Here is a 25,414-nt window from a genome sequence, read left to right on the forward strand (position 1 = left end):
GTCCATTCATGGCCCCCCAGCCCCTTGTGGCACTGTTACCATTTTACCACCCGCCCTCACTGTTGACCCGCCGACCCTTCTGCTTGGTATCTGGCAGTGTCAGGGTCTGATGCCGGTGACATCATCCATCACAATGAGTCCACTGCCACCTCTGGCTCTACTGTCCATTGTCTGTCTGACAGTGAGTGGTCTTGTTCTAGCGGAGGACGGCGCTGGCACGGCACGCTCCCTCTGTAAATGATGAAAGAGAGTGAGAGAGTTGTGCTGAAAAGTGCGGGCCTTGTTTGGCCGACCGCGCTGGACGCTGAGCTGATCGGAAGGCGCCTTTTCTCCCCTGACAGTAACTTCTCTGATCTGTGGAGATAAAAAAGACCAAAGAATGTGTTTGATGTCTAGATTTGAATAAATACCCTGATGTTAATCGTTTTACAGTGTTAATCACATTTGGTGATAACATAGCTCCTTGTGTGTGCCTGTGTGTGTGTGCCAACATGAGCACATCTATTCTGCATGCGCAAATATGAGCCAGAGATTGTATACATGAGCGTGATTGTTTGTATGTGAGGATTTATTGTTCTAACACTGAGTTTGGAAGAGTGTTCATGGCCCTGATGTTCAACAAAAAAAGCATCTGTGCCTCTTCAGTCATCTCTGCAGTCTTTATAAATTTTATGACACTCCCATGTTTGTTTTTTCTTAATGATGTGGGTCTGTTTTGGTTGACAGAATGGTGTATAATTAAATCTTCACATGTACCAGCTTAACAACATGCAATTAAGACCCTCCATATAGAGTGGAGCCCCAAAATACTTTGATAATCCCACATTTAAAACATGAAACTTACTAAGTCAAGAATGGCCTGTCTCTGCTATTATTCACTGGTGAGTGAATTTGCCGTTTGAGTCATCTTAACCTGTTGTTTTTGACACATATGAGATGTATGTGTAGATGGACAGATCAGTGGAGATAGTACGTGTTTCCTGGAATTCCACAGGGATCTACATCTGGAATGGATTTTTCATTATGAAAGCTCCGGCTGCTGAGCTGAAAGCTGAAATGAACAGCAGCAGCTCAGATGTTGTGGTTTTACCCAAACGCTCCATGTCAGGTAGCCTGGAGAGCAGCTTCAAGGTGGTAAACTCGTAAGCATCTGGTTACGATATTACTGAGCATCTAAACAAGTCTGATAAAGTATGGTGAAAAGAATGTTTTTAGCCTCAACCATGTTTTCTAAAGCAAATGTCTGTCTTTCACAATCTGTTCTATTAGATGCTGGATGTTTTACATATTCGATCTGATGTGTGTTTGATCATCTGTTATACCTTTACTTGCTGGGACAGTTCAGGGTCTTTTGTGATGTAAATTCAACATCCTATGGCCCACATCCTTTGAAGGATGGAAGAGGTTCAGACAGACCTAGACAGAGAATTTTCTTAGGAATTCACCATAGGTGTCATGGAGACAAAGCTCGCCCCCCTCCCTTGTCAAAAAAAAAAGAAAAATCTTGCTAGCTGCTAGCTGCCACACCATATGGAGAATTGTCCCAATTTCTTTTCCTTTATATCAAATGCAAGGCGTTTCAAGTTGAACCTTTTGTAGCATATACCACATGCGATTTGGGCTCTTGTGTGGCGAACGCAAACTTTGCAACTTTTTGATATCTCGGTGAGTGCTGTCTGACAAGTTTCTGTCAGTCACACTTTTTCCCTTTTCTCTCTCCACCAGCAAGCATATTTTCTACCCCATCGATTGATTAGCATACATCAAGCCCCTGTCGTCATGGCAAAACTTCATTTGAATCTTCAGTTCTTTCCCCGTGTCTTTCAACCAGCAGCTGTCAGCCACATCAACACTAGACGCGCTCTGTGCCAGACAAAGTTAAATTGAAGCACTCTCTAACACTATATATAGATAAAATGTCACTTCTTTCAAGAGACAAGGCACCTTCGAAGTCGTCAATACAGAGCGCTTTACCATGGGCAAAATAACTTTGAAACTGGAAAAGAGAGTAAAGATGAAACGATTATTCTCTCTTCCCACTTTGTGCTTGAAAGAGGGAAAAAGCAAGATTATTCTAAAGTGGGTAGGAGCATTTAAGGGGCTTGCTTTTTGATCTGCCTGTCCGTCAACGAAAACGAAGAGCACCTCCTGATGCTTCTGATCGTTAGGTGTCCTCAAAGTGTCTCAAAGTCTCTTTGTTATCACTGAGTGCGTCGATTAAAGGGAGGAATATCATTTATTCATTTTGCTGTTGAGCGAAAGAAAGAAATGATTCAAGAGCTTAGCATTCATTTTCGTCAAACTCTCGAGGTGTGGTGATGAAGTCAGCTTTCTTTTGAGAGACGAGTAGAGTTGAGGTAAAAAGATGTGGAGTGAAAGTTTTTGCTCTGCAAATTTTGAAAGGCCTCACTGATCTTTGAGATAAAATAAATGGTGTTCAAACTTTATTAAACTTTTCTTTTAACAGCACGCTTGCAGGACGGCAGCTCTGTGAAGAATTCTGTCTAACAAGGTATTAGTGATGGTTGGAGCTAATACATAAACATACACACATCACCACACACACATACCTACAATCACTCTCTTTATTATATTTGTCTATGTCTGTCTCGCACACACACAGACCTACACACCCATACTCAAGCAAATTTAGAATCAGGATACATAGAAAGGTTGATTATACATTTATTGGGATATGTCACATTGATTTTAGGGATGTGGACACACAAAGCCTGCCAGAATCAACAACTCTGTATGTGTCTGGTTCCTCTTTTCACCAGAGGACAATGCCATATTCATCTTCGCTCCATTTTCCAAACATGGTATCTGATTCTTTAACATGCCTCTCAGTCTGGAAGTCCCTTCCATTCCTACTGTTTCAGGCTTTTTTTCCCTTCCTTTTTTCAAATACTCAATCCTGTTGCGAGGTGCCTCTTAGAAGTTGAAAAGTTCTTTTCAAGCCCGAAGTTTTTGCCGTCTTCACTTTTCAACTGGCAAGATGAATATCGGTGGGACAAAGCATAGAAAGGAAAAGCTTTTGACAAGACTTCTGAAGGCCCAGGAGCTCGTCCTGTCTCTCCCTTTTGCAGTTTTCCCGTAACTGGCTTTCTCGCGTGGCTGCTAAAAAGGCACCGTATCAAATGCAAACTGAGAAGTCACAGTCTTTCAAGATACATCAGTGGGGCCCTTGTGGAGATGCTGCTCTGCTTAGGTTTTTCACAACTTTTGAAAAATGAGAAATTGGTGCATTCTCTCTTGTGTTATCAGAGCTGCTGACAGTAAGTTCATGTTCTGTATGTGCAGAAAGACAATGCCATGAATACATGACCTAGAGCAAAGTCGAGTTTTAAGGTGCAACTTGTCAGACTTTATCTTGAACAGTATGTGATTTTCATGTTGTGTCTTTCATGAGAAACAGTGTATTGCTGTGGCATGCTGCTCACAATTATGCTAAGCAGACCTCTCTCATTCATAAAAATCTGAAATGTGTGAAATGCTGTCATATTAGAGGAATGGATGAAGGCAATTATGGTATAAAACAACATAAAAGCCCAAACAGTTTATTTTTGTTTAATATAGCCATGAGTTGCTCTTTGTAGCTTGTGCTGTCTGGACAATCTGTGTTGGATATTTGAAGTCTAAACAGTTAGTGTTTTGTGTTCACCAAGGCTGGGGGGCCAGCGGTTTAACACTTTCAAGAATCACTTTGTGGGGCGGCATTGCGGGTCAGCCTCAAGAAACCTGAAATAGCTGAAACTAGACCTCAGTGCAAATAATCACTCTGGGCCTCTGTAAACCATCATGTTTATGCATTGTAAATTGTGAAAAGGAATGCTTTAACATTGTGTGGCATATGTATTTCAAGGCTTTGAACATTGGATGGTATCCGAATTTCACCCACACAACCACAGGCTTTTGCTCTCGCCTTTTGACTGAAATATCATTCAGATTCCAAAGAGACTTAAAAAAAGAGCAACCTTTTTTGAGACTGCCTAAAGAATGTGTCTGAAACCATTCCCAAGCTGCTTCCATGCATTTAGCTATCACTGCTGCAGGGTCAAAAACCTTCCACTAACTTCTCACTATTCTAAGTTTTACTTTGGTGACCATGCATTTTTGAAATTACACAACAGACTTTGAAAGGTTTGCCTGAGTCTTGGCTTCAAAAATGTTCTAAATCCATAGAAGACATATTATAATCCTTCAATCCCCCACTAAAACTGGACATACAAGGTAACACCAGAGCTCTTTATATAAACACACAGTGGAATATTTAGGATGTGGCGTCAACCTCTCTTCCACCTTTGAAGGAGTTTATAAGAAAGGTTTTTGGCAGGAGTGCAGTCGCCACACCGGTTATCTTTCCTACACTGTAATTCACCTCATTTGTAACACACCTCCTCCTTTGATGTGTGGTTTTGAAACCTCGTTTCACAACCTGTTTACCCGCTGAGTCCTCAGAAGGATGGGGAACAGACTTGGTGATGTCATGTCACACACAAAGTTACACCCACTCCTAGCTTCCGCAACAGGTTATATTACCTACAGTGTGCCACAGGCACCAACGAACAGACACAGATGTCTCAAAGAATTGTTGGTTTCATCTTTGTAACTTCTCTTCTCAAATGTACTTTACTTAAATTATACACATATATTTTGTTCATGCTATTTCAACACTTGAGTCATAAGCAGCTCTCACACATTCAGTGTTATATTCATCCACTCTCATACAAAGATGCATTGGCTGTCTTTGTTTCATAAGGCCAGTTGTGGTGATGACATATGACCGGACTGTCAAAACTCAGAGACAAGTATGCAATTACCTCACTGTGAAGTCATAGAGTAATGTATCGATGCTCAAATCACAGTATCAGCAAACAACATTAGCCCCTCAGCTGGTTAACTGTGTGAAACCAGCCCATGTGCTCTCAGAGCTATAAATGAACGATCATCCATCATGGTGGCACCATGGAAAGCACTGCATTTTATCATCCTTGTTTGCACTTTATGAGCAAAAATAATTGTGTTTCAAAAACATACAACAAATATCAATCACAACAAAGCCTAAAGTGATCTTCTCAAAGGAAGGGACAGTCTGAACAAGGTTCCCAGACAAAAACTGTCAACATGGCAGGTACAACAGGTGTGTTAAGATCTTAAACCTCTGCGGTCATGCTTCCACTGCAGCCTTGATCTTGCCGCGTTGACGTGCAGAAACACACACATTCATATTGTCCCTGCGTACGTACCTACACACACCCAGGTAAAATCCACTCTCCTTTGTGAAGGAGAGAGGTGATTTATATCAGCCAGAAAAGCAAGTAGGGTGACATTTTGGAAATATGGAGGAAATATGATAAGTTGTGTCTGTGGAGTGTCTTGGCAAGAATGTGCAACAAGTTTGAACTCTCACTTCATTTGTGTTAGCTGCTGAACTCTGGTTGTAACAGCTTGTGTATTTCTGCTCATTTGACAACATGCAGCTAGTATTTTTTTAAGCATTCAAGTCTGTGCCATATCACAGATAATCCCACAGCCCACTAGCTTACACAGTCAGCTACAAATGAGCGTTAGTGTGGGAACAACCTTGGCTTGGGTAAATAATATAACTTGCTAAAAGTTATAAAACATAAGAGGTTGTATGATTTTTTTTGTTGTTGTTCGTTTGTTTTTTCCTTTTCTTACTTGTAAATAATTCAGCTTTTGCGTTTGTTTTTTCACAAGGGTCAGCTGATGTTTTGGAGGAAAGATCATGAGGGTAAAGCTTATATGTTTATGCCTTTAAAGTGCACTGAGAAGATTGAAATGAAAGATTTGGTGTTTGGTGAGTTTGCAGTGACTTGATTGTAATATTAGGGTTAAGGTCATGCCAGCTTTAAGACAATTTATCTGCATTATGAGTCCCTTGAAAGGTTTGTTCATGGGACATGAGAGATCAAGTGCATTATATTTATACATGCAAAAGGTTCTCACTCAACAGGGCTGAATTATTAAACCCTTTGATTTCAAATTTGGAAATATAGTTTTGTTAATATAGTATACTCATTTTGTGTCAAGTATTTTTATTTTTTTTATTTTTTGCCTCTTTTAGATAGCGTACAGTACAGGTGACAGGAATAGAGCAAAGAGAGACATGGGTGATGACATACAACAAAGGTCCTTGGCCTGACTCAAAGCGGAGATGTTGCACTTTCAAAGACTTAAACCCCCAGACTCCCCCAAATAATAATTTGATTGCAATACAAATCAAACTTCTCAAACACAAAGGAATCAAATATTTTCCATTATGGCGAATCACCTTGTCACTGTATTCAAATGTCATACAGAAAACATGAAATGATTATTTTAAGTTATTTTCATAGTTTTGGTCAACATTTCTTTTGTTTATAACCTAATGTTATGATAACTGTTATGATAACTGAAAGAAATGATGGTCAAAACTACAATTATACAACTCAAGCTGTAATAATCCTGAATTATCTATTGTCCTATAAGATAAACATGCAATTTGGACATGGAAATTGTGCAGGGACCCTGATTAAAAGGGTTCAACGCACATGTACGCCATTAGTCCCCAGAGCTCCAGCTGCCCAGGGCTCTAAAGTCAGTCCCAGTGTGATTGAAGGTCCAGCTGGTAGACCAGCCCTTTTGATCCCTTTCCCTTTTATGAGAAAGACAAACAGCTCCTCGTTGTCACCCACACTGGTGTGATTGATACACACACACACACATTGTGATCACAGTTAGGCACACACATGCATGCATACATTTACATGGTGATCACAGACATACACACACAAGCAAACACACTCACATTTTCTTAATGGACACCCTCTCTCCCACTGTAATCACTCTGCTAATGACCTGCTTGAACTCTGAATGAAACCCAGAAGGTGAGAATAAGGGGTGGAGGCAGACATCTTGGCCGCTTTATCCTAATGTATATATTATAACAGCTTGAGGGTACTGTTCATAGTAAGTACCATTATAATTGGTTTAAATTGTATTTACTTGTTTACTTTATTTTAATCACTGAGTAAACTTAAACATACTAATACTGTAAGTGTTACTGCAATGTTACAGTCAAAAACCAGGAAATGTTGCATATTATGGTAGAGCCACCTTGGCCACTGTCCATAAAATGTTTCTCATCTTTAATGAACTTGACACAGTATAAGAACTGGGACATGGGACATTCTTGGCTCTCTTTAATTCTGCATTTGGAAAGGTTTGTATATCCTTTATGTTCACATTTCTAGTCTAAAAGTCCAGGGAAACAATTTTCTGTCTTTAGCTGAAAGAGCCGTTGCATCTACTGAGATTATAGAAATCCTCTGTTACTTCCATTCAGCATTCTGCACATCTGCCTCCAAGTTTTGTTATTGTTGTTGTGTCTGGCTGGTGACAAATGGCTCTTGTTGTGACTCTTTCACTCCCTAGTATTATTTATTTTGCATGTTGCTGATGTGTTGTGTCCTGAAAAATAAAGCTGTGTTATGTATTTTAATGTTAAAGGAATTACTCTGTGTGGAGCAATAAACCATCATGACAAGAAGCATAACTCCATCTTATCAAGTCTACATTCCTCCCACAATATTTTGTCTTTTAGTGAGTCCTGATGTATTCTGCAAGTGAATAATTTAACAACAGGTTGAGGTTATTAAACCTATTTCATTAAATTTAACTCCAGTTTTCACAGTCACAATAAATAGTGTGCATCCTTTAGATCGACACTTTGTTTATAAAGCTATAAATCTTATGCTTGACATGGCTCACAACCTAAAACTGGGGGAAAAGAAGACTTGAACACATTACATGGTGTAGACATTTGCATTGGAAATGAAGCATGTCTGTTATGAAAGACATGAGGCTGAAACGTATTACATGTAGTGTTAGAATAACAGCAGCGATAATTACAGAGATAAGTATTACATATATACATATTTTTTGGTCCAGATGGGCACTTTAAACTAAAATAAAGAAAGGGGCAGCAGCATGAACTATTTTAACAACTTTCACCACATTAACAAACTTTGTGCTTGTTTTAAGACACATCAGTCTTGAGGGCTAAATACCATGTCAGGATCATTTTCAACTTAGTGAAATATTTATATGTATCTGGTGCAGTTGGTCTTTTTAGAAACACTGTTTTACTTTAATGTAACTGCTTATCTTATTGGGGCTGAATGACTCCACTGAAAGCATAACCAGGACAGTCATGCTGTTATTAACTAGCTAATATTCAAACTCAATGTTTGAAATGGGGTTTTCCAGTGATTTACTTTTTCAAGCTGTTCATTGCATCTCTCTCCTCCTTTGACAAACTGAGGGAACAATAGATGGACAATAGAGAGGCAATAATAGGGAGGAGGGGAGGAAGGGAATGTGCAGGAGGATCCAAACTTCCTGGGTTTCTACTGCCCCAGAGGCCATTTTCAGGGCCTCCTTACGTGGGACCCATCCATACATGGAATTTGCATGAAACTGACTTTGAAGGGATCTCCCTGCAGTAATGTGCTACACAACTCATTCATATTAACAACTGGGCACTGCACAGTGCATGAGAAAGAGCTTCTGCTCAGAAATGGGTGTCATCTTTCTCATTTTTACACCATGGGGTGTCAGAATGTCTGGGGTTGTTTTTAGGGGACTAGTTTGCAATGATAATCTAAGAAGAGTGTGGCAGTATACACACACACACACACACACACACACACACACACACATATATATATATATATATATATATATATATATATATATATATATTCATTTAATGTGCTGAAAATGTTAATTTCACTATTTTTACAGTTTATATATTTCACAGTGGAAATATATAGAGAGTGGGAGTACGACAAGGAGGGTGAGAGAATGGACAGAATGAAGGACACATGCAGACAGAAACAGACTACAAATAAAGATGGAAAAAGATTAAGAGTTTGAAATCCACTAAGGCAGACAGGCTGAGAGACAATGGAAAATCAACAAAGAGATATGGGAGAGAGGAGAAGGACATATAAAGAAAAAAGGACAGAGATAGAAACAGAAAGATGAAATGAATGAATCCAGATAATGTGAGTGCTGGGGGTTGCCCCCCCCCCTCTTACGGTAATCCCTCCAGTAGCAGTGAGCTGTTAGGCTCCTCCATAAATCAGCGTTTGTATGAAATACCAGCGGGAACCAAAGGTCAAAGGAGAAAATTAGCAGCTGTCTTTTCCTCTCCTTTCATGTTAGCCGCAGGGCTAATCGCCAAGTACACCATCAGCCTCATTTCCACTTTAAAACAAACTCCCCGACAAGCTGGGGAGGAGCTGTTTGCCCGCTCTTACATTTTATGGCACCAGATTTTATTCTAAGAGGGAGGAGAAGGGGAGGAGAGGTGGAGTGGTGGGTGGGTAAGGGGGGAGACTCCTACCCATATTCAGCCCCTGCTCTTACTCACCCCTCTCTTTCTGCAGTCCTTTCTTCCATCATCTTCAGGTGTGTGTGTGTGTGTGTGTGTGTGTGTGTGTGTGTGTGTGGGGTGGGGTGGGGGGGCAGTGGTACATGCTCCTCTCACACTGCTTTGTTGACACATTTCAGCAGCACTAGAGGAGCAGTGATGATTGGCAGCCTTTCCTTCTGCTCAACTCCAAGGTGGTGTTACTCGTTAATACGAGGCCCGATGAACTGTGTTGACCTTTTCACTCCCACAGTCTTTGTTATTCTCTCGCCCTACTGTTAGGACGTCCCAATAGTTGAAAGACTTGCATGTTTGGGCTATACATGGCATTATTGGCTGAAGGTTTTTGTAGTATTTCCAAATTTGCTCAACAGTGAAGTTTGAAATGGAACTGAAAACTATTTTCTGATTACAGGAGGTGGACAAAAAAAATGGAAATAGATGTACACTACAATTCAGAGAGAGAGAGGGTTGTGATTCCACTATACAGTTGCACAATGAAGTACTTAATTCAGGTGATGTGTTTCCATGCACCAGAATAGTCACTCATCAAGGTGAGCACTACATTTATTAACAGCTGCAGAGTCACCAGGAGGCAGTTGGAGTGGAAGGCAGACATTAAAAGTGCACGACTGTCACACCAGAGACCCAGGTGTGCATCCAGACTCACATGTGTGGTTAGATTTAGGCAACAGAAGTACAGAAGTTAAACAAATGCCAAGAATTTTTAAACATAACCATTTAATATGTTTTATAATTCAGTGATGTGCCCGCACATTGAAAAATGTCCCTGCAAATGACACTAATGAGGGTATCCTAAATGTTAAGAAGTGATGTCACTTCCACTCCCAGACATATGATGAGCGGAGAATGAGAACATATTTACTTTGTGTTAGAAGACATGTTAGAAGACATAGATTGTAGTACTTTTGTACTTAAGTTGTGTTGCCGTATTTAAATGGACTGTATGGTGGGCACAACACTGAATAATGCAATCCAAATCAAAAGCACAAACTGCAGAGTCAGAAACTGTCAGGCAGAGCTAAACCAACAGCTCTGATGCATGCTTAGCAAAAGCTGAATATTATAGGCTTCACAGATGTAGTGTTTGTTGTATGGCAGTGTACTTGATGACAGATGATACAGGTGTTTCTATTACTGTTCCACCTCCAGCATCATTGTGTGCCTGTATTGTGTGCCTCTCTTCTCCCCTTTTCTGATATTCTCTTCACATTTCACTCGTTTTTTTAATTTTTATTTTTTTTTTGGTATGACATGTGAATTCTGATCCCACATTCAGTGTTGTTAAAACATATAGACAAGACATAATACATGAATAAAAGAAGCATATTTTTTCATTCTCTCTTCTCATCCATCTTCTTTGTCTTTCTTTGTCTCTCTCTCTGTTCTTTGACCCTCTTACCCTCTCTTCTCTTTCTCCACCTTTCAGTTTACATCTCTCATTGCTTGCTCTACACCATTTCTCTATCTCTTTTTTTCTCTCTGTGATTTTCCCTATCGCTTGTCAGTGCAGTCAGTGAGGTGCATAGCAGTAGTGTTTTGTTGATGTTCCTCTTTCCCTATCTGCTGTGCAGTGTGTTTTGAAACTCACCCTCCCTCTGCACACCTGCTGAGTAGCTGCGTGACACTGGGAAACATCCCACAATAGGGTCAAAACACTTTTATCTTAGTTTTAGTTATGGATTTAGAAACTCTCTAAGGAATAAATGAACAATATGCAGCTGGCCAGAACTGAGGTCCTGCATGATTGCTCTCTTTTGCTGTATCCAGAACTTCCTTTAGTCCCAGTAGGTGGGTTTAACTCTTAGTCTTGTAAAAATATCAGAACCTTAAAGAATGAAGTCAAGGACCTTAATCATACAGTGGCTATTTTGAACCCTTTTGTTCCACTCACAAGAGCAAGAGAGAACACACACAAGCAACAATAAAAGCCAACAGAAATATTTTATATGCATGTTTGCACATATGTGCACTTGAGCACTTATGTGCACATTATACACTGACATATACATGCACAGCACACCCTTTAGAGGAACTGTAGCCCTGTCTGTAGTTGTAGTTCTGTATTGTTTCACATCTCTGCTTTGAACTTCAAAATGTAGTGTTTGTTTTTCACTGAAACACTTTCAGAAAATTTAAATCACCATTTCCTTTAAAAACCAGGAAGTTTCTCACATTACATTTTGTTTATACACACAAGTCATTGTGGCTTCTGACTGAAAATGATAGAATACAAATTAAACTTTGAGACTGCTTTGCTTTGTAATTGCAGTTTCTGATTTAGTATGAGACACTTTTGGGGACTGTCAAGAGTGTCAGGCACAGCCTTAAAAGTGTATGACTCACACCAAAACCATGAGAGTCTGCATAAGTACTCATTAACTTCCCTGCAAAATTCAAGCAATCTTGTTGTTGTTGCTGTCTTCTTTGACTTTGAATGTGCTGTTAGATTTGTTAAGGTAACATTAGATGTACTATACCGTTCAAATGGCACCAGCCTTCAGTCATGCACGTTATTTCATGCATATTAGCCCACACACAAACACTCAGCATCAGTATCAGGGAAAAAATGAGAAAGGGCGTATGTGTAATATGTATGAATAAGCATGTTTATATAAATGAACCATATTTTAAACTCAAAATAGAGAGCTGTTCTCAAATCTAATCAATTTGAAGTTGGCGGAGCAGGCTGTACACATATTGTAACACTTAGGAGAAATAAACACAACCCACCATCACCACACATGATTGGCAGGTAATCAGCTCATATGCCAAAACATCCAGCTGACAGCTACAATAATTATGGATTTTTATGACAAACACATTTGTTCCCTCTTGTTTCAGTTAGGTCATTTGCATCTGTATGCATGAAAATCTCTCATGTCTCTACATTTCTTGGGTCTGATACATTTTTTTTCAAAATTTATTTTTCATCCTGAAGAACTTTGCTGAACTTTCAGAAACACAACTACTTTATTTTATAAGGCAATTAAAGTGTCATTTGCCAAGTTAAATAACAAGCTTAATTCATTTATCTACTTATTTGGAAAAATTAGGGAATTAATGCCTTGCTCAATGGGGGCTCACTTCTGTCCGTACTAAAGGATGCTGCACCTCATGATTTATGTCCAATGCCAACATTCAGTGCCAATTCAGGAAGTACTTTAAATAATTAAAAAAAAAAAAAGGTCAGGGTGGTGGATGGTTGTAGAGCAAGCCTGACTGTAATGCATGACCTGAATTCACATCCTGTCAAAGACCCGCCAAAAGTGTTTTTAACACTGCAACCACTATCTTTTCCTGAAGTGTTTAGTGTTGTAGTGGCCTAACCCAAACTATACCATCGATCACATACAGTTAAATACCATACCACCATGTGCATGTGAAAATATTGTGGAAAGTGAGAAATATTAAAAGTCTGTCAATGGTAGTTTCTTTGAAAATTTACATATAAAAGTGTCACTCGTCAGTTCACTTTTAAAGCTGACACATACTGCTAATTGGCATTCAGCTTAATTTGCCTTTGTAATGGTGGTCCACTTACTTCAAAGTTGAGGTCCTTTTTCATCATGTGGTGTTTGCTTTTTTTCCTTTTTTTGTTCCCTCTTTGGTAGTTATGCTCACCTCAAATCCTGTGATTGTGAGGTTTTTTTTTGTGCCTTGTGAAATGCTCTTTGTGATGAATGGTAGGATGCAGCTTGAGGTGCACAAGGTTGTGTGTGGATGGAGAGCAAACACCAAGCATCAATTCAAACCAGTGATGAAATACTCTGATTAATGTTAAGAGTGAATGGTTTAGTTTTTGCCACAGAGTATGTGTGTGAACACAGTGGTCATCCACATTATTCTGTTGGAGCGTGTTAGAACTGGTAGAATGTAGATATGTTGATATCACAAGGGCTGGTTGTAAAGACTGCATTTCAAACAATGAACCATTGTCACATCTGACTGTTGGTTTTATGGTGCTATCTCTTGCTGCTGACATCTCCAGAAGTTAACAGTTGAACACTGGAACATTTGATCAATAGGGCCGATTCGTTTCCCTTATCAGTGCATGGATTTGCTGTCAGGCTGAGCCTCAGCCAGTTAGCTGTTGTCAGTTTAAACCGGTGCTGGTCTGTAACAAGTGTTGTTTAGCCTCTAATAGGCCTGACTGCTGCTTCTTATCAAGCGTTTTTCTACATCATTTGTCTGATCCTCATTAAGGATGACTAGCTGAGCTCAAAGTGAACACTCACACATTTCTCTCGCTTTCACAATCACAATGAGAATCACTTGATTTGTCGAGCATGATAAATTGACAAACATAATTAATACACATGAAGTTGTTTCGGCGGAATTACTGTAGGAACTACTGACACAATTACACAGAGAATTCAATGCAAGAGAACAATGCACAGTGTGCTAACAATACTCTTTGGACTACAGATATACTATAATTCTTAACATACACTTTCTTTGGTTTTTCAGCTGTACATATTGTCTTGCACCTTGAAAAGGCAGAGTGACAGACTGACTTGACATCAGATAGGGTTTCAGTTACCACAAAGGTTTGCCAAGCCAAAACGGATTAGACCAAGCATCACAGGCATTGTTTCTATACATTATTAAACTTTTAAGCCACCGCAAAACAGGATTGTAAGAAAAAAGAGGGATAGTGGGAAGAGAAAGTAATTATTCATCTTGAGTGCTCACATGCACCCCCACACCTTCTTTAGCAAATCCCTCACTCAAGTTTCAAAAGATGACCGTTCAATTTAGCTTAGCTTTTTTTTCTTCTTTAACCTTGTTGAAAACCTTGTTGAAAACCTAACTTGATTGTTGTCACCCTTGATTTATGTAGACTTTCCCCAAAGTTGAAATTAAAGTTTATTTTCTCAAATTGGGCCTTTTAAAAGGAAAGGAATGGTCTTAATAAGCCATAACAAGCGGATGAATGGATGGATTCTCAAACTTTAAGGGTGTTATGCACCATGTCCGACTTCAAAGCCCGTCTTAACTCCACACTTTAATTGTATCTTCTTCAAGCCTGTCTGCCTGACCGCCATCTGATTCTGCTGACAACTGCACTCCTCTTCATGCTCATTCGTCTATCTCTCCATTCCTCCCTGTCCGTCTTTCTCCATCTGTCATGACAGACCCCCCCCCTTTCCCTTTAGCTCTTCTAAAGTCATTGCTACAAGTGTCAACTCAGGCATCAGGCACAAGCCCTAAATTATTTTTTTGGATGAGTGTTGACATCTACCACTCACCCTTCAGCTCATGCAAACAGAACGATGCTATTTGCCCCTCTTTGTCCTCTCTCCACCAACTCTATTTATTCCTCTATTGCTCCTTTTTTTCTATTTCTCTCTGAGCCTACAAACAGACATTCACGCTTCTCTCCATATGGGCTTTAATTTGCCATTGTCCCCCAAGATATTCCTCGCTCAGGCTTGAGATAAAGGGATAATCACTTCAAAGGGAAGCTAGGGGGGAGACTGCCCCCTCCTTCCCAGCTGAAAGGAGAAGTGGACAATACGCTAATTGAGAGGGGGAACTGATCACAGGGTCTGTTCAAAGGGACGCCTGGCCACGCCCCCTCCTCCCTCCGACGCACTTAATTTTATTAGTGTTTATGGTGATGCTTCAGCCAAAATTATCACTCAAACCCACCACAGCCTTTGAACTCCCAAATATTGGGTTATTTGCAATTATCCACCGTCTCCTCTGTTTTTCTGTGCTATTTTAGCACAAGTGTAGGATTTGAGCGAATGAAAGGACGATAAAACGGGCTGTACAGAATTTATTGTTCGCATTGTGGAAACATATACTGTGGGCTGTGATATGATGCAAATCCAAAAGTTCTTATGAAAAAGCAACAAAAGGGAAGAACACTGCCCTACTGTTTGACTGATAAAACTAATTATACTCCATCAAAGACTTCTATAGTACAGTACTTACAGGGTAAGAAGGAAAGAAAGAAATATTTTTTAAAAACCCTTCCTATTTATTCCCATAATCAGTCCTCTGTCTGTTGCCATGTATCCTGATGTGACACCTGTACTGACAGCAGTGAGATGCATGCTTTCTCTGTGCCTTTAATACAGGCTCTAATTAAAGAGGAGCTTCAATTCCAATTTGGTGATACACCAGATGCCTTTAATTTTTTCCCAACCACGAGCTCTCAATTAGCCTCCAGGTCACCCCATTTTATTGGGGCTTCATAGCAAGTCAGTGGAGGCACTCTCATCCTGTATTGTGCTTTTAAAGCATTTAGATCTTCCTGTGAAATGGTTAGGGCCCTAACAAAGGGGTCAGGACAGGGTCAACATCAAAAAAGGGCTTCTTGGGGCTACTTTACAGCACCCTCTCTCTTTTGTCACTGCTAAACACAAGAGTTGGTATTCAAGGGTCAACAGGTGTGGTCTCATGGTTTTAGGATCTCATGACACTACCCAAAATGAATTTTAAAAAGACAGCAAGTTGGTATTTTGGATGTGTCCTTGGTGACCACAGAAATTTTGAAAAACAAACACATCCTGAATAGTTGAATTAGCCTGAAGTTTATATGTCATTAAAAGCAGACTGAGTAAAGTATGAAGGAACCTTCCTGCCTGTCAGCAAAACTGTCTGTGGATGTTTTTTTTTTTCTTTTGCAGTGATATGTGCGGCCTAATTTAATTTGAGTGAAGATAACATCTTATCCTGAATGTGAAATATCCTGCTTTTAAGATTGTCCTGCACTTCAAAAATTACACATTTATAACCCCTCTATATCTCAATTCTCTTTTCAAAGCAGACTTTAAAGAAGTTAGTTCTCAGATAACAGTATGGCTACATATTTCATGGCTTTAATTTGGGCCTTGCTGATCAGCCGAGTGCCCCTTGAACGTCACAGTGCCAACACTGCTGACCCATTTTATGATTTTGTGTTCCATCTCGCAGACAGCTGGCACTTCCCTTTGTGAAGTGTTGGAGGCTTTTTGTGCGTTTTGGGTGCTGGATTGTTTAGATTTGTGGCAACAATGTTTATCTTACAGAGCCCTCCAATATAAACTGTGGCTATGAATGATGTCATTGTAATCAACTGGATTCCCCTGATGTACAAAGAAAACAAGAAAGATTTGATATTGTACATATAGTTGTAAAAAAAAAAAAAAGAACCATTGGAGAATGTTAATTACTTAGCAAAATGTGTGAGAACTTAAATGTATAAGTTGGAAACTTATATCGCTCGAAACTATCAAGCATCTAAATTCAAAATAGTAAGGTCACTGAATAATCTTAGTCAGCAGTCAACAGTGTCAATCCATGCTGGTTTAAACTGGATGAAATTGCATGCCACAATAAACTATGTATACAAGTGTAAAGATTTTGACAAATGGACAAAGACGCTGACATAAGTATAAATCCACATGGGAACTGCTACACAGCATGCTTATTTCTCTATGTATAACTCAACATAAATTAATCACCACTTGGGGACCTCAGAGAAGTTGGATTTCATTAGTTCCCTTGTCCTGTACCATCATGAGAGTTTTGTGAATTTGAATCCTCTGACTTATATAATTATATTCTCCTTTAAAGTTGATTTTCAACATCAAAGGGACAATATAGCCTTTGAAGTACCATGGGATTGGATCACTGTCTAACCCACTCTTTAAGATTCTGTCACAATGACATTAGGGAAGTCATGTGAATTAAAAGACTAGAGAACAGCTCTTGCCTTTGCTCTCTGTCCAATTTCAATCAAAATGTCATGCTGTGCCATTTTCCCCTGAATGTGGAACTGGCAAGTGTGTTAGGTTGACATCTTTGTGGCTAAAAGCCTGTGACTAATATGTAAATTATTTGACAGTTACACAGTTTACTATAGGATTATCAAATCAGGTCTATAACTTCTGGAATAAGTTTTAAATAATTATAGACATTGTTTTTAAATTACATTCTTAATTGTCACTCCCCTTATTCTGGTAATTCTATAACTAAGTAAGAATATTACAGGAAAGACAAAGGGATAAAGGGCGTACAGTCCCTATACACTGTACACCAATACAAAAGTATTAGACAAAGATGTTTTTATGTACAACAGGAGATGAATATATACCAAAATGAACTATAAAAGTATTGTAAATCCTGTCAAAATGGCTGCTCCTCAGCTAGGTGGACACACCAAATTCACTTCTATCACTTGGAAAAGCCACAGGAAACAAAAGTATCACTTTTGTTTGCTTTGTGTTTCTGTTGAAACTTCGTGTAGTAACAGACGGACTGTAAGAATAATGCAATTGGCGCGGTAGATCACTTACTTCTGACGCTCCAAAGCCTCGGGGAGTTGGCTCTAGATCGCCTGTCTTTGATAAGGTCCTGGCACACAAGTAAATCTTTTCCGTGTCTAAAAAAGTTTTTGAAACACAATTTCACGTTTAAACGCATGTGTTTGCCAGTGACGATTGATTAAGCAACACATAACCTGTCATTTGTGGTTATTTCCATTCCTTTATATCCACTTTAGTTTGTTTCGTTTTGTTTTATTTTGTGCGTTATTGCAAAGATGAGACGCTGTGTTTTTATGTATCTTCCGGGACCAGACCAGCGGTTCTTTACTTTGAAGTCCACAGTTAAACCCTCAGCCCAGTTGGTTGAGGAACAGCCTGGAGGATTTCTACCGCCTACCATGACTTCTTGAAACACTACCTGAGGAGAAAAGTCGAGAGGAAAACGCCTCTGTCTTTTATTCGCCGCTGTATTAAAATTGTCCGGGGTGATAGGACATTATCGGACGGAGAAGAGCGCCGGAGCGGTTTGAGGCATAGTCAGTTGTTGGACTACTTTAACGTTTTTTAATCAGTGAGGCTACTCGGGTACATGGATGGTAAGTTGTAGGAAAGCTGTTCCACAGGCCCCCTCTCTTGGCCGCTTTGATGTGCTGCTGCTGAGCTTTGAAGTTGAGAAATGCGGGCAATGTTTCTTGTTTGTGGGCGAGAAATACGGTGAGATAGATAAGAAGCTTATGTGTGTGTTTGCGCGTATGAATGTGTTGCCCAGATAAAAAACCGAATATTTGTCGGTTGGTGCGTCTTCTAGCTGGGAAAAAAGTGGGATGTATTCTCCAGCCAGAGCCCCCTTCCACCTCCTCTTTTACCTCCTCCAGATTTTGACACCCCCAGTGATCTACATAGGGACTGAGCCTGCCTTCTCTGAGGTCAGTTGTTGAATGGGACAGGGTACAGTAAACTACAGCGGTTGTTTTGCAGCGAGATAGGACACATGTGGCACGACACAGGCTTAAAGTAGTCCGTCGTCGGTTTTTGTGCTGGATTACTGTTTGGGGAGTTTTGGACTGTATTCTGCTTTACTTAAAATGGAGTAATACTTCAACTTTTTAACGGGTTTTACTCTGGTTGGATCTGCTCTGCGATGGTATGTTTTACGCCCGCGTATTTAGCCTTCATCCACTGGATTTCAGAATCTGTGATAATGCAGAGTTACACTGCCTCTTGAGACTGATATAAATTATTATATAGCAATTTTACTACCAACTACACTGTTTATGCAGTTTTAGTTGTACATCGTTTATCTTAACAATGTTGGTGTCTCTGTAGTTTTGACGCTGAGGCTCCGATGAAAAATCATCCAGATACTGGATGAGGTTTTACTCCAAATATATCAAGTCTCTCTGTCGTGTTGGTAGTTCAGACACGTTGCTGGTGCTGTGACTTTAATAATGTGCTGTAATAGCCTTCTTGGGCAGATGTTAAGGCAATTGATCGCTTACATTTACGCATGAGCGGCTGGCTTTTCCCGCGGGACTTTTTACCCCTCGTACATTACAACGTTTAAGGTCATTGTGGTGCAGATCAGATGCATTTCCACTCGTTTGTACATTTCTGGGATGGTGAGGACAAGTGTAAGCTCCGAGTGGAAACTAGTCTGTGCGTTTGCGATGCAGACAGGGGTAGGGTACGGTCGTCCGAAACAGATTGGGGAATTAATTGGAGTTGAAGCCTGTGACATGGACTCGTTAGGAAAACACGTGTAAGCCACAGTTGTGAGAATACGGTTTTAGTGAAGAGTGAGTCTGCATGAGATGATTATTCTTGTAAAATGTTTTTTGATGTGACAGATCAATGCACGTTGAGAATGTAGGCTGCAGTTGATCTCTCATTTAGATTATAAATAGATAAATGAAACGAAAAAAAGCCTTTCATATTTCCTTTCTCTGTGAACCCGGCGAGGGTTTTTGAAAAGGACTGTTTACTTGATGTCTTTCTTTGAAGTTCAGCAGGATCTGGCTTTGATTAGATCAATACTTTGTGTTTCAGAGTGAAGAGGAGCTAAGAAGCTCCCCCGCTGCTTTTAGAGAGTGAGGAGGATTAGGCTGGAGCTCAGTGGAGGCACGACGGCACTCTCACACGGCAACCGGAGCTGGAGCCATGAGCAGGGCGCTTACGGAGCACATCAACAGTAGCTTCCGAGAAGATGCCCCTCGTCCTCCGGTACCGGGGGAGGAGGGAGAGGCGTCATGCTACAACCCCAGCAGATCTGCCAAAATGAGAGCCCAGAGCAAGGTTAAAGATACCCCCGCCGCCGCCGCGCCTCCCGGCTCCACACCGCGGAGGAACGAGGATGGACTCGGGGAGCCAGAGGGCAGCGCGTCCCCGGACTCGCCCCTATCCCGGTGGACAAAGTCTCTGCATTTTCTCCTGGGCGACCAAGACGGCGCTCACCTCTTCAGGACCTTTTTGGAGCGGGAGAATTGCGTGGACACTTTGGACTTTTGGTTCGCCTGCAACGGCTTCAGGCAAATGGACTTAAAGGATACCAAAACGTTGCGAGTTGCTAAAGTTATTTTCAAGCGGTACATCGAGAACAACAGCATTGTCGCAAAGCAGCTGAAACCCGCCACCAAGACCTTCATAAGGGATAGTATTAAGAAACAACAAATAGACTCTGCCATGTTTGACCAGGCACAGACGGAAATTCAGTCCAATATGGAAGAGAATGCATACCAGATGTTTTTGACCTCTGACATATACCTCGAATACGTGCGCACCGGCTGCGAGAACGCCGCGTACATGAATCACGGCAGTCTCGGCAGTCTCAAGTTGATGTGCGGATACCTTCCTCCTCTCATGGAGGAAGAGGAATGGAGTTGTAATGACCTGAAGGCAAAAACGTTAGGGTCTGTGGTTGGACTGACTGCGAAAACCCTGAGGGCTACTGCTACCATCCGGACAGCAGCTGAAGTCCTGGAGAACAGTTGCAGGTAAGAGAAGCGCTCACCTAGCAGTGCGTGCCTGTGATATTACATCTTAGCGCGTGTTTATTTTTTGGAGCATTGCTTACTGTCCTCGTGATCACAATTCCGTCATTAGTTAAAGTGCAGTGAATATGTGGAAGTTGGGAGTTATTTCACAAAGAGATAAAGGCACTTGATCAAAGGGTCTCAGAGGAACATGCCTGTATATTTGTGCCCTCCTGCCTTGCAGTTAGCCAAGGGGTTGGAGGGGTGGAGGGGCGGGGTGGGTACAAAACATCAATGGATCTGAGCCTTCCTTTTAAGTAAATGGTGTCTTGCAGGCAGCCCTCTGCTGGCTTGCTCAAGTTTCCTGTGCTTTGAAACCCTTCCTCCGGTTCAGGCACAAATTCAGACACCAAGTCTCATGACTTGCACAGCTACATGAAACAGTATGATGCTATGCTAAGTTATGCTGTATTCTCATTCATTCTACTTATTATGCTGTATAGTTATTATATAGTTATATAGCTCTGTCTTAAAATCTCCCTAACCCAGGGAAATGGTAATACAGAGTTAAAAGAACTTGTGCAGTCAGTCTTACGTCATGCGGAGATATTGTCCTCTTGGTTGAAGATGAAAGTTGTACGAGTATGAGTTTGTGGAATTCATTTGGGCTGTTATCTGAAGAGCTCCTCCCACACAACAGCTGAAATCTTTTCAAACCAGGAACATTTTCAAAACGAGATTTTATGTATGAGCCTGCATCAAAGGGCACTTGAAAGTTTTCAATCAACTAGGCTACTTTGTCCTCACATCTGGTTATTGCTCAGAGATTTGACAGTGGTTGGTAGTTAAAGTGCAGTTTATAGATACTTTTCCTGTCAAATTGACTAAATATTTAGAGAGACAGGGGATTAAAAACTCTCCAGCATGACTTTTATAATGACATGTAAAATGTAAAAACTAATTGATTATGTCTAGTTACTCAACTTAAATGCTCCCTTGAGGATTTTATCCTTCATGTGCAAGTCAGCAGAGGTTAGCACAGTTATTCACTTGCTTCAAAGTGATAATGTTGGGTTAGGAACCAGTAAGCACAGGCTTTGTTGACATGTGGGCATCTCCTGGTTTCCTGGTGTGATCCCCTGCATTCTTGTTTTTCACTAAAAGAATAGCAGGAGGGAGAGAGCCCCCTCTTTCTCTCTTCTGTCACCCACACTCTCCCCCTTTCCCCCTGCCCCTCACCATCTCTTTAGGTCAACCAATTTCCATCTCAAACATGTGGAACTAATTTTGCCACTGCACAGATTCCTTTTTTCCCTCTTTTTGAGAAACCTCCAATACTCAACTCCAAAGTGATAGAAAAACACAACAACAAAACATCCTCAGCTCAGTTCCGCAGCTTCAACCACCAAAACCACTTTGCCATAGATTGTGTATTTGTCAATGTTTTCCTGCCTCTTTCTCTTCTATCCAGCACTTTTATCTCTCCTTTTTGAAAAAGAAAATCTGTCTGACAGAGACTAAGCGTGCTTTGGAGGGAGACAGGGAGAGACAAGAGGAGGGGAAGGGGGAAATACAGGAAGGGGGGTGGGGGTAATGAAAGAAAGAAAAGAGATGGAGAAAGAGAGCAGGGGGTGCAGAGAGCCCAGCTGTGCTAAATACCTGACTCTTTGCGCGGACCTTCCAAAGGTCAGGTTTGTGCTTGGGGCCTACGGCTTTAGTCATGCTGGGGTTCTCCTCTCAGCACTCCCGGCAGAAGGCATTCTCATAAAGAAAGGGGCCCTCCTTCCCCCTTTCCATCTCTCCCTCCCTCTTTAAAGCTCAAGTTCCCCCTTCCTCTTCTTCCCTCCCTCTTCCTTGTCCACCCCCTTCACTACTGGAACAGGAATGCAACACAGCAGGAGAGAGTAGAAAGAGAGAGAGCGAGACTTTAAAAAGGAAAGCAGGGGAGAGTGTAGGAGAGTAAAGGAGGGGCCCCAAACTGGGTGATAGAGAGAAGGAGAGATAGAAGTAGGAGAGAGTGAAGGAGAGAGCACTCCAAGCAAAGAGAGTGGAGTTTCAAAGCGGGAAAGAGCAGGAGTATGGCCTGGCCCAAACATTATCGTATAGAGATAGCAGAGGAGAAAAAGAAGGGAAATGTTGGGAAATGTTGATTCACACAGCGAGACTGCTCACTTAACTCAGTCCCCCCCAACACACATACACTGCCACTCTATGTTGGGTTGGGCATAAAAAAGAGGGTGAAAGAAAGAAGAGACAAGGGAAAAAACCCCAAGGCACCATCTCTAACACTTGTCACATTCCTCAGGCCCCTAAGTCTTCATTCTCACTCTTAATTACAGAAATCTGCACTGAATGTCAACAAAACAAACTCCAAGCTGTCACATTTGGTTTTAAAATATGATAAAGTGAATAACAGAAGGAAACACATCTCTCCCCTGTCTTCATACCACAATCTAGACAGACGTCACAGTAAAGCATGTCTTCTTGGATCTTTCACAGGGTCTCACCGTCGAGGAGACCCTGCCAGCCCTTACTTTGTCAACTCCGGCTATATTTTTGCCCCTGCCACCAGTGCCAACGACAGTGAGATCTCCAGCGATGCCACAACAGATGATTCCATGTCCATGACGGACAGTAGTGTGTAAGTGTTTTTTGTTAGTTTTAATTGAAATCAAGAAGTTGGTTGGTCAGTTTAATTTCAGCTCGGCTTGCACTGGAGATAATGTGGGAACTTCAAAAGGCTCATTCCTGTTCAGCCTAACCTGGCCAAAACTTTTATTATTTCCATAGTATGTAAATGTGCCTGGACTAGAGTTCAGTCAACACCTTTCCAGGAAAAAGTCTAGGGGTGCGAAGAAAAATATTTGGCCTCATAGTTTAATAGACTCAGCTTTTCTTGGGGCCAGGGACTGCACTGTTGCAAAATAATGGTCTGTAATGTATTTTAATTATCCTGTATGATTGACTCCAGGTAATTCTATTAAAGTGTAGTTGTTGCTGTGGCCTCCAGGGAGATGACTCTGGGAAAGTCATTATGTCTAAAGACCTTTTGAAGTTTATTCTGATGCGTTACAGGCTGGAGAGGAGGGAGAAAAAATGAGAACGTCTTGATGTGGGTGGGGGCGTTGCCTCATTTTCCTCAGAGTTGAAATGTATCCATCCCACCCTTCTGCCACAACAGTCTTGTTTTTTCATATTATCTAATCGCTTTTTCCCTTTGAAGAGCTGGAGGAAAGGGGGAGGAAAATGGCCATTCGGGCCTCAAGACAAACTCATTGAAAAATGTTGGCACCAAATGAAAGGAGGCTTACTCACATGGTGGGTCGGTTTCCTGCCACTGGCCTCTGTGGCGTGCTGAGATCATGTGTCTGCGAGGCTTTCACAGGGGTTACTCATTTCTAGACCTTGGGACAAGGCATAAGGAACTCCCCCTGGCCAGACTAGGGCACCCCCAAAAAATCACCTCCACCCACTGAGCCATCCACAGCATCTCTTCTCCAGCCTCCAGAGCCAATAGCAGGAGTGGTGAGGCTCGAAGTGCAAGGGAGTGAGAAAATAAAGTGCATGGAGTATAAAGGGCTTAACTGAATCGCTTTCAGCCTATTGTTAGGTGAGGGGAGCTTAGGGGGATAAGAGGGTGGCTGGCTGCTTTGAAAATGACTTGCACAACTGAATAGGAGATCCCCATAAAGTAAGGGCCCATGAAACCATGAAAGAGTCCATGGCTATTTTTTATTCCCCAACCTGGACAAAGCACACAGCCATCACATGGTTGGCCAGGGTGGGGACAGTTTGGACTGATAAAACATAGTTAGTAAGAGGGAAGTTGGCGAACTCTGTTTGGCGCTAAGTTTAGGGTTCTTGTTACTGCACGAGCTCCTCTGGGCTGTTGAGTTTTACTTTTGAAGAGTTTCCTGTGTTTCTTCCTGTGCCTTGAGGGATGATGGCTTGTAGTCTCAAGGGTACAGTTTGTGAAGCATTGATTTTGGTAGCAGGCCCCACTTACAAGAAGCTTGCTGCAACACGGGTAATATTGTCTGTGTGGCTCCACTATCTGATTCTTCTTGACAATGTCACTCTGAAATGTGACTTGCAAAACTTGCTCAGATGAATAAAGAAGAAAAAATGGGTTCATTGTTGAACAACGTCATGTGTCAAAGTCATATTCTTTAAATAGTTATCATCAAGGTCTTTGACACAGAGATCTCTCCTGTCCTTGTCCCCAGCTTTTGTTTCTCTACCCGTAACTAATTAAAAAAAACACATAGCTTCTTCCTCTCTCATTCGAAGGAACAATTTGATTAGTGTGTGTCCTTTTATAGTGGTTAACAGGCACACTGCAAATTTGAATCTCATTTCCCAGATAAAGAACAAGAAGAGGAGGATTTGGGAAGGGGGAGGAAGAAAGGGTGGGGGGATTTTTTTCTCTTTTTGCTTATATCTTATTTATGGATTTACTTGGACGCTGGGGAATGCTGCTGCACCAACTTCAAACATTACCTTATCTTACAAACCAGCCTTTTGATGTTGCTGAGATCAGAGGCTCACAGCAGAGCGCTTGCCAAACGAAGATGGCAGCGGGTGCATATGTGCATGAGTGTGAGATTTCAAAGAGGCAGCAGAAAAAGTAGCGTTTGGGCTAGGTCAGACACTTCTGAGCAGCCAAAACGGCCAAGATAATTGGCCCAGCTTAAGTGGCAGCTGACTGGAAAAGCTTGCAG

General features: G+C 41.2%; 1 protein-coding gene across 4 annotated transcripts in view; it reads left to right on the plus strand.

Annotated features, from left to right (window-relative positions):
* The window catches only part of LOC108884575 (axin-2), a 47,741-nt gene that overhangs the window by 12,480 nt on the left and 9,847 nt on the right, over nt 1-25,414 (plus strand). The window contains exons 1-3 of one of the 4 annotated variants that reach the window (XM_051070861.1): nt 18,067-18,320; nt 19,771-20,713; nt 23,193-23,334. In XM_051070861.1, the coding sequence (XP_050926818.1) occupies nt 19,882-20,713; nt 23,193-23,334 (974 nt within the window). In that variant the 5' untranslated portion in view covers nt 18,067-18,320; nt 19,771-19,881. Of the gene's footprint in view, nt 1-18,066; nt 18,321-18,340; nt 18,869-19,068; nt 19,484-19,770; nt 20,714-23,192; nt 23,335-25,414 lie in introns of those variants that run through there. The other 3 variants (XM_051070862.1, XM_051070864.1, XM_051070863.1) reach the window with 3 other exon arrangements.

The sequence above is a fragment of the Lates calcarifer genome, linkage group LG5 (genome assembly GCF_001640805.2).
Source record: "Lates calcarifer isolate ASB-BC8 linkage group LG5, TLL_Latcal_v3, whole genome shotgun sequence".
Classification (NCBI taxonomy): Eukaryota; Metazoa; Chordata; class Actinopteri; family Centropomidae; genus Lates; species Lates calcarifer.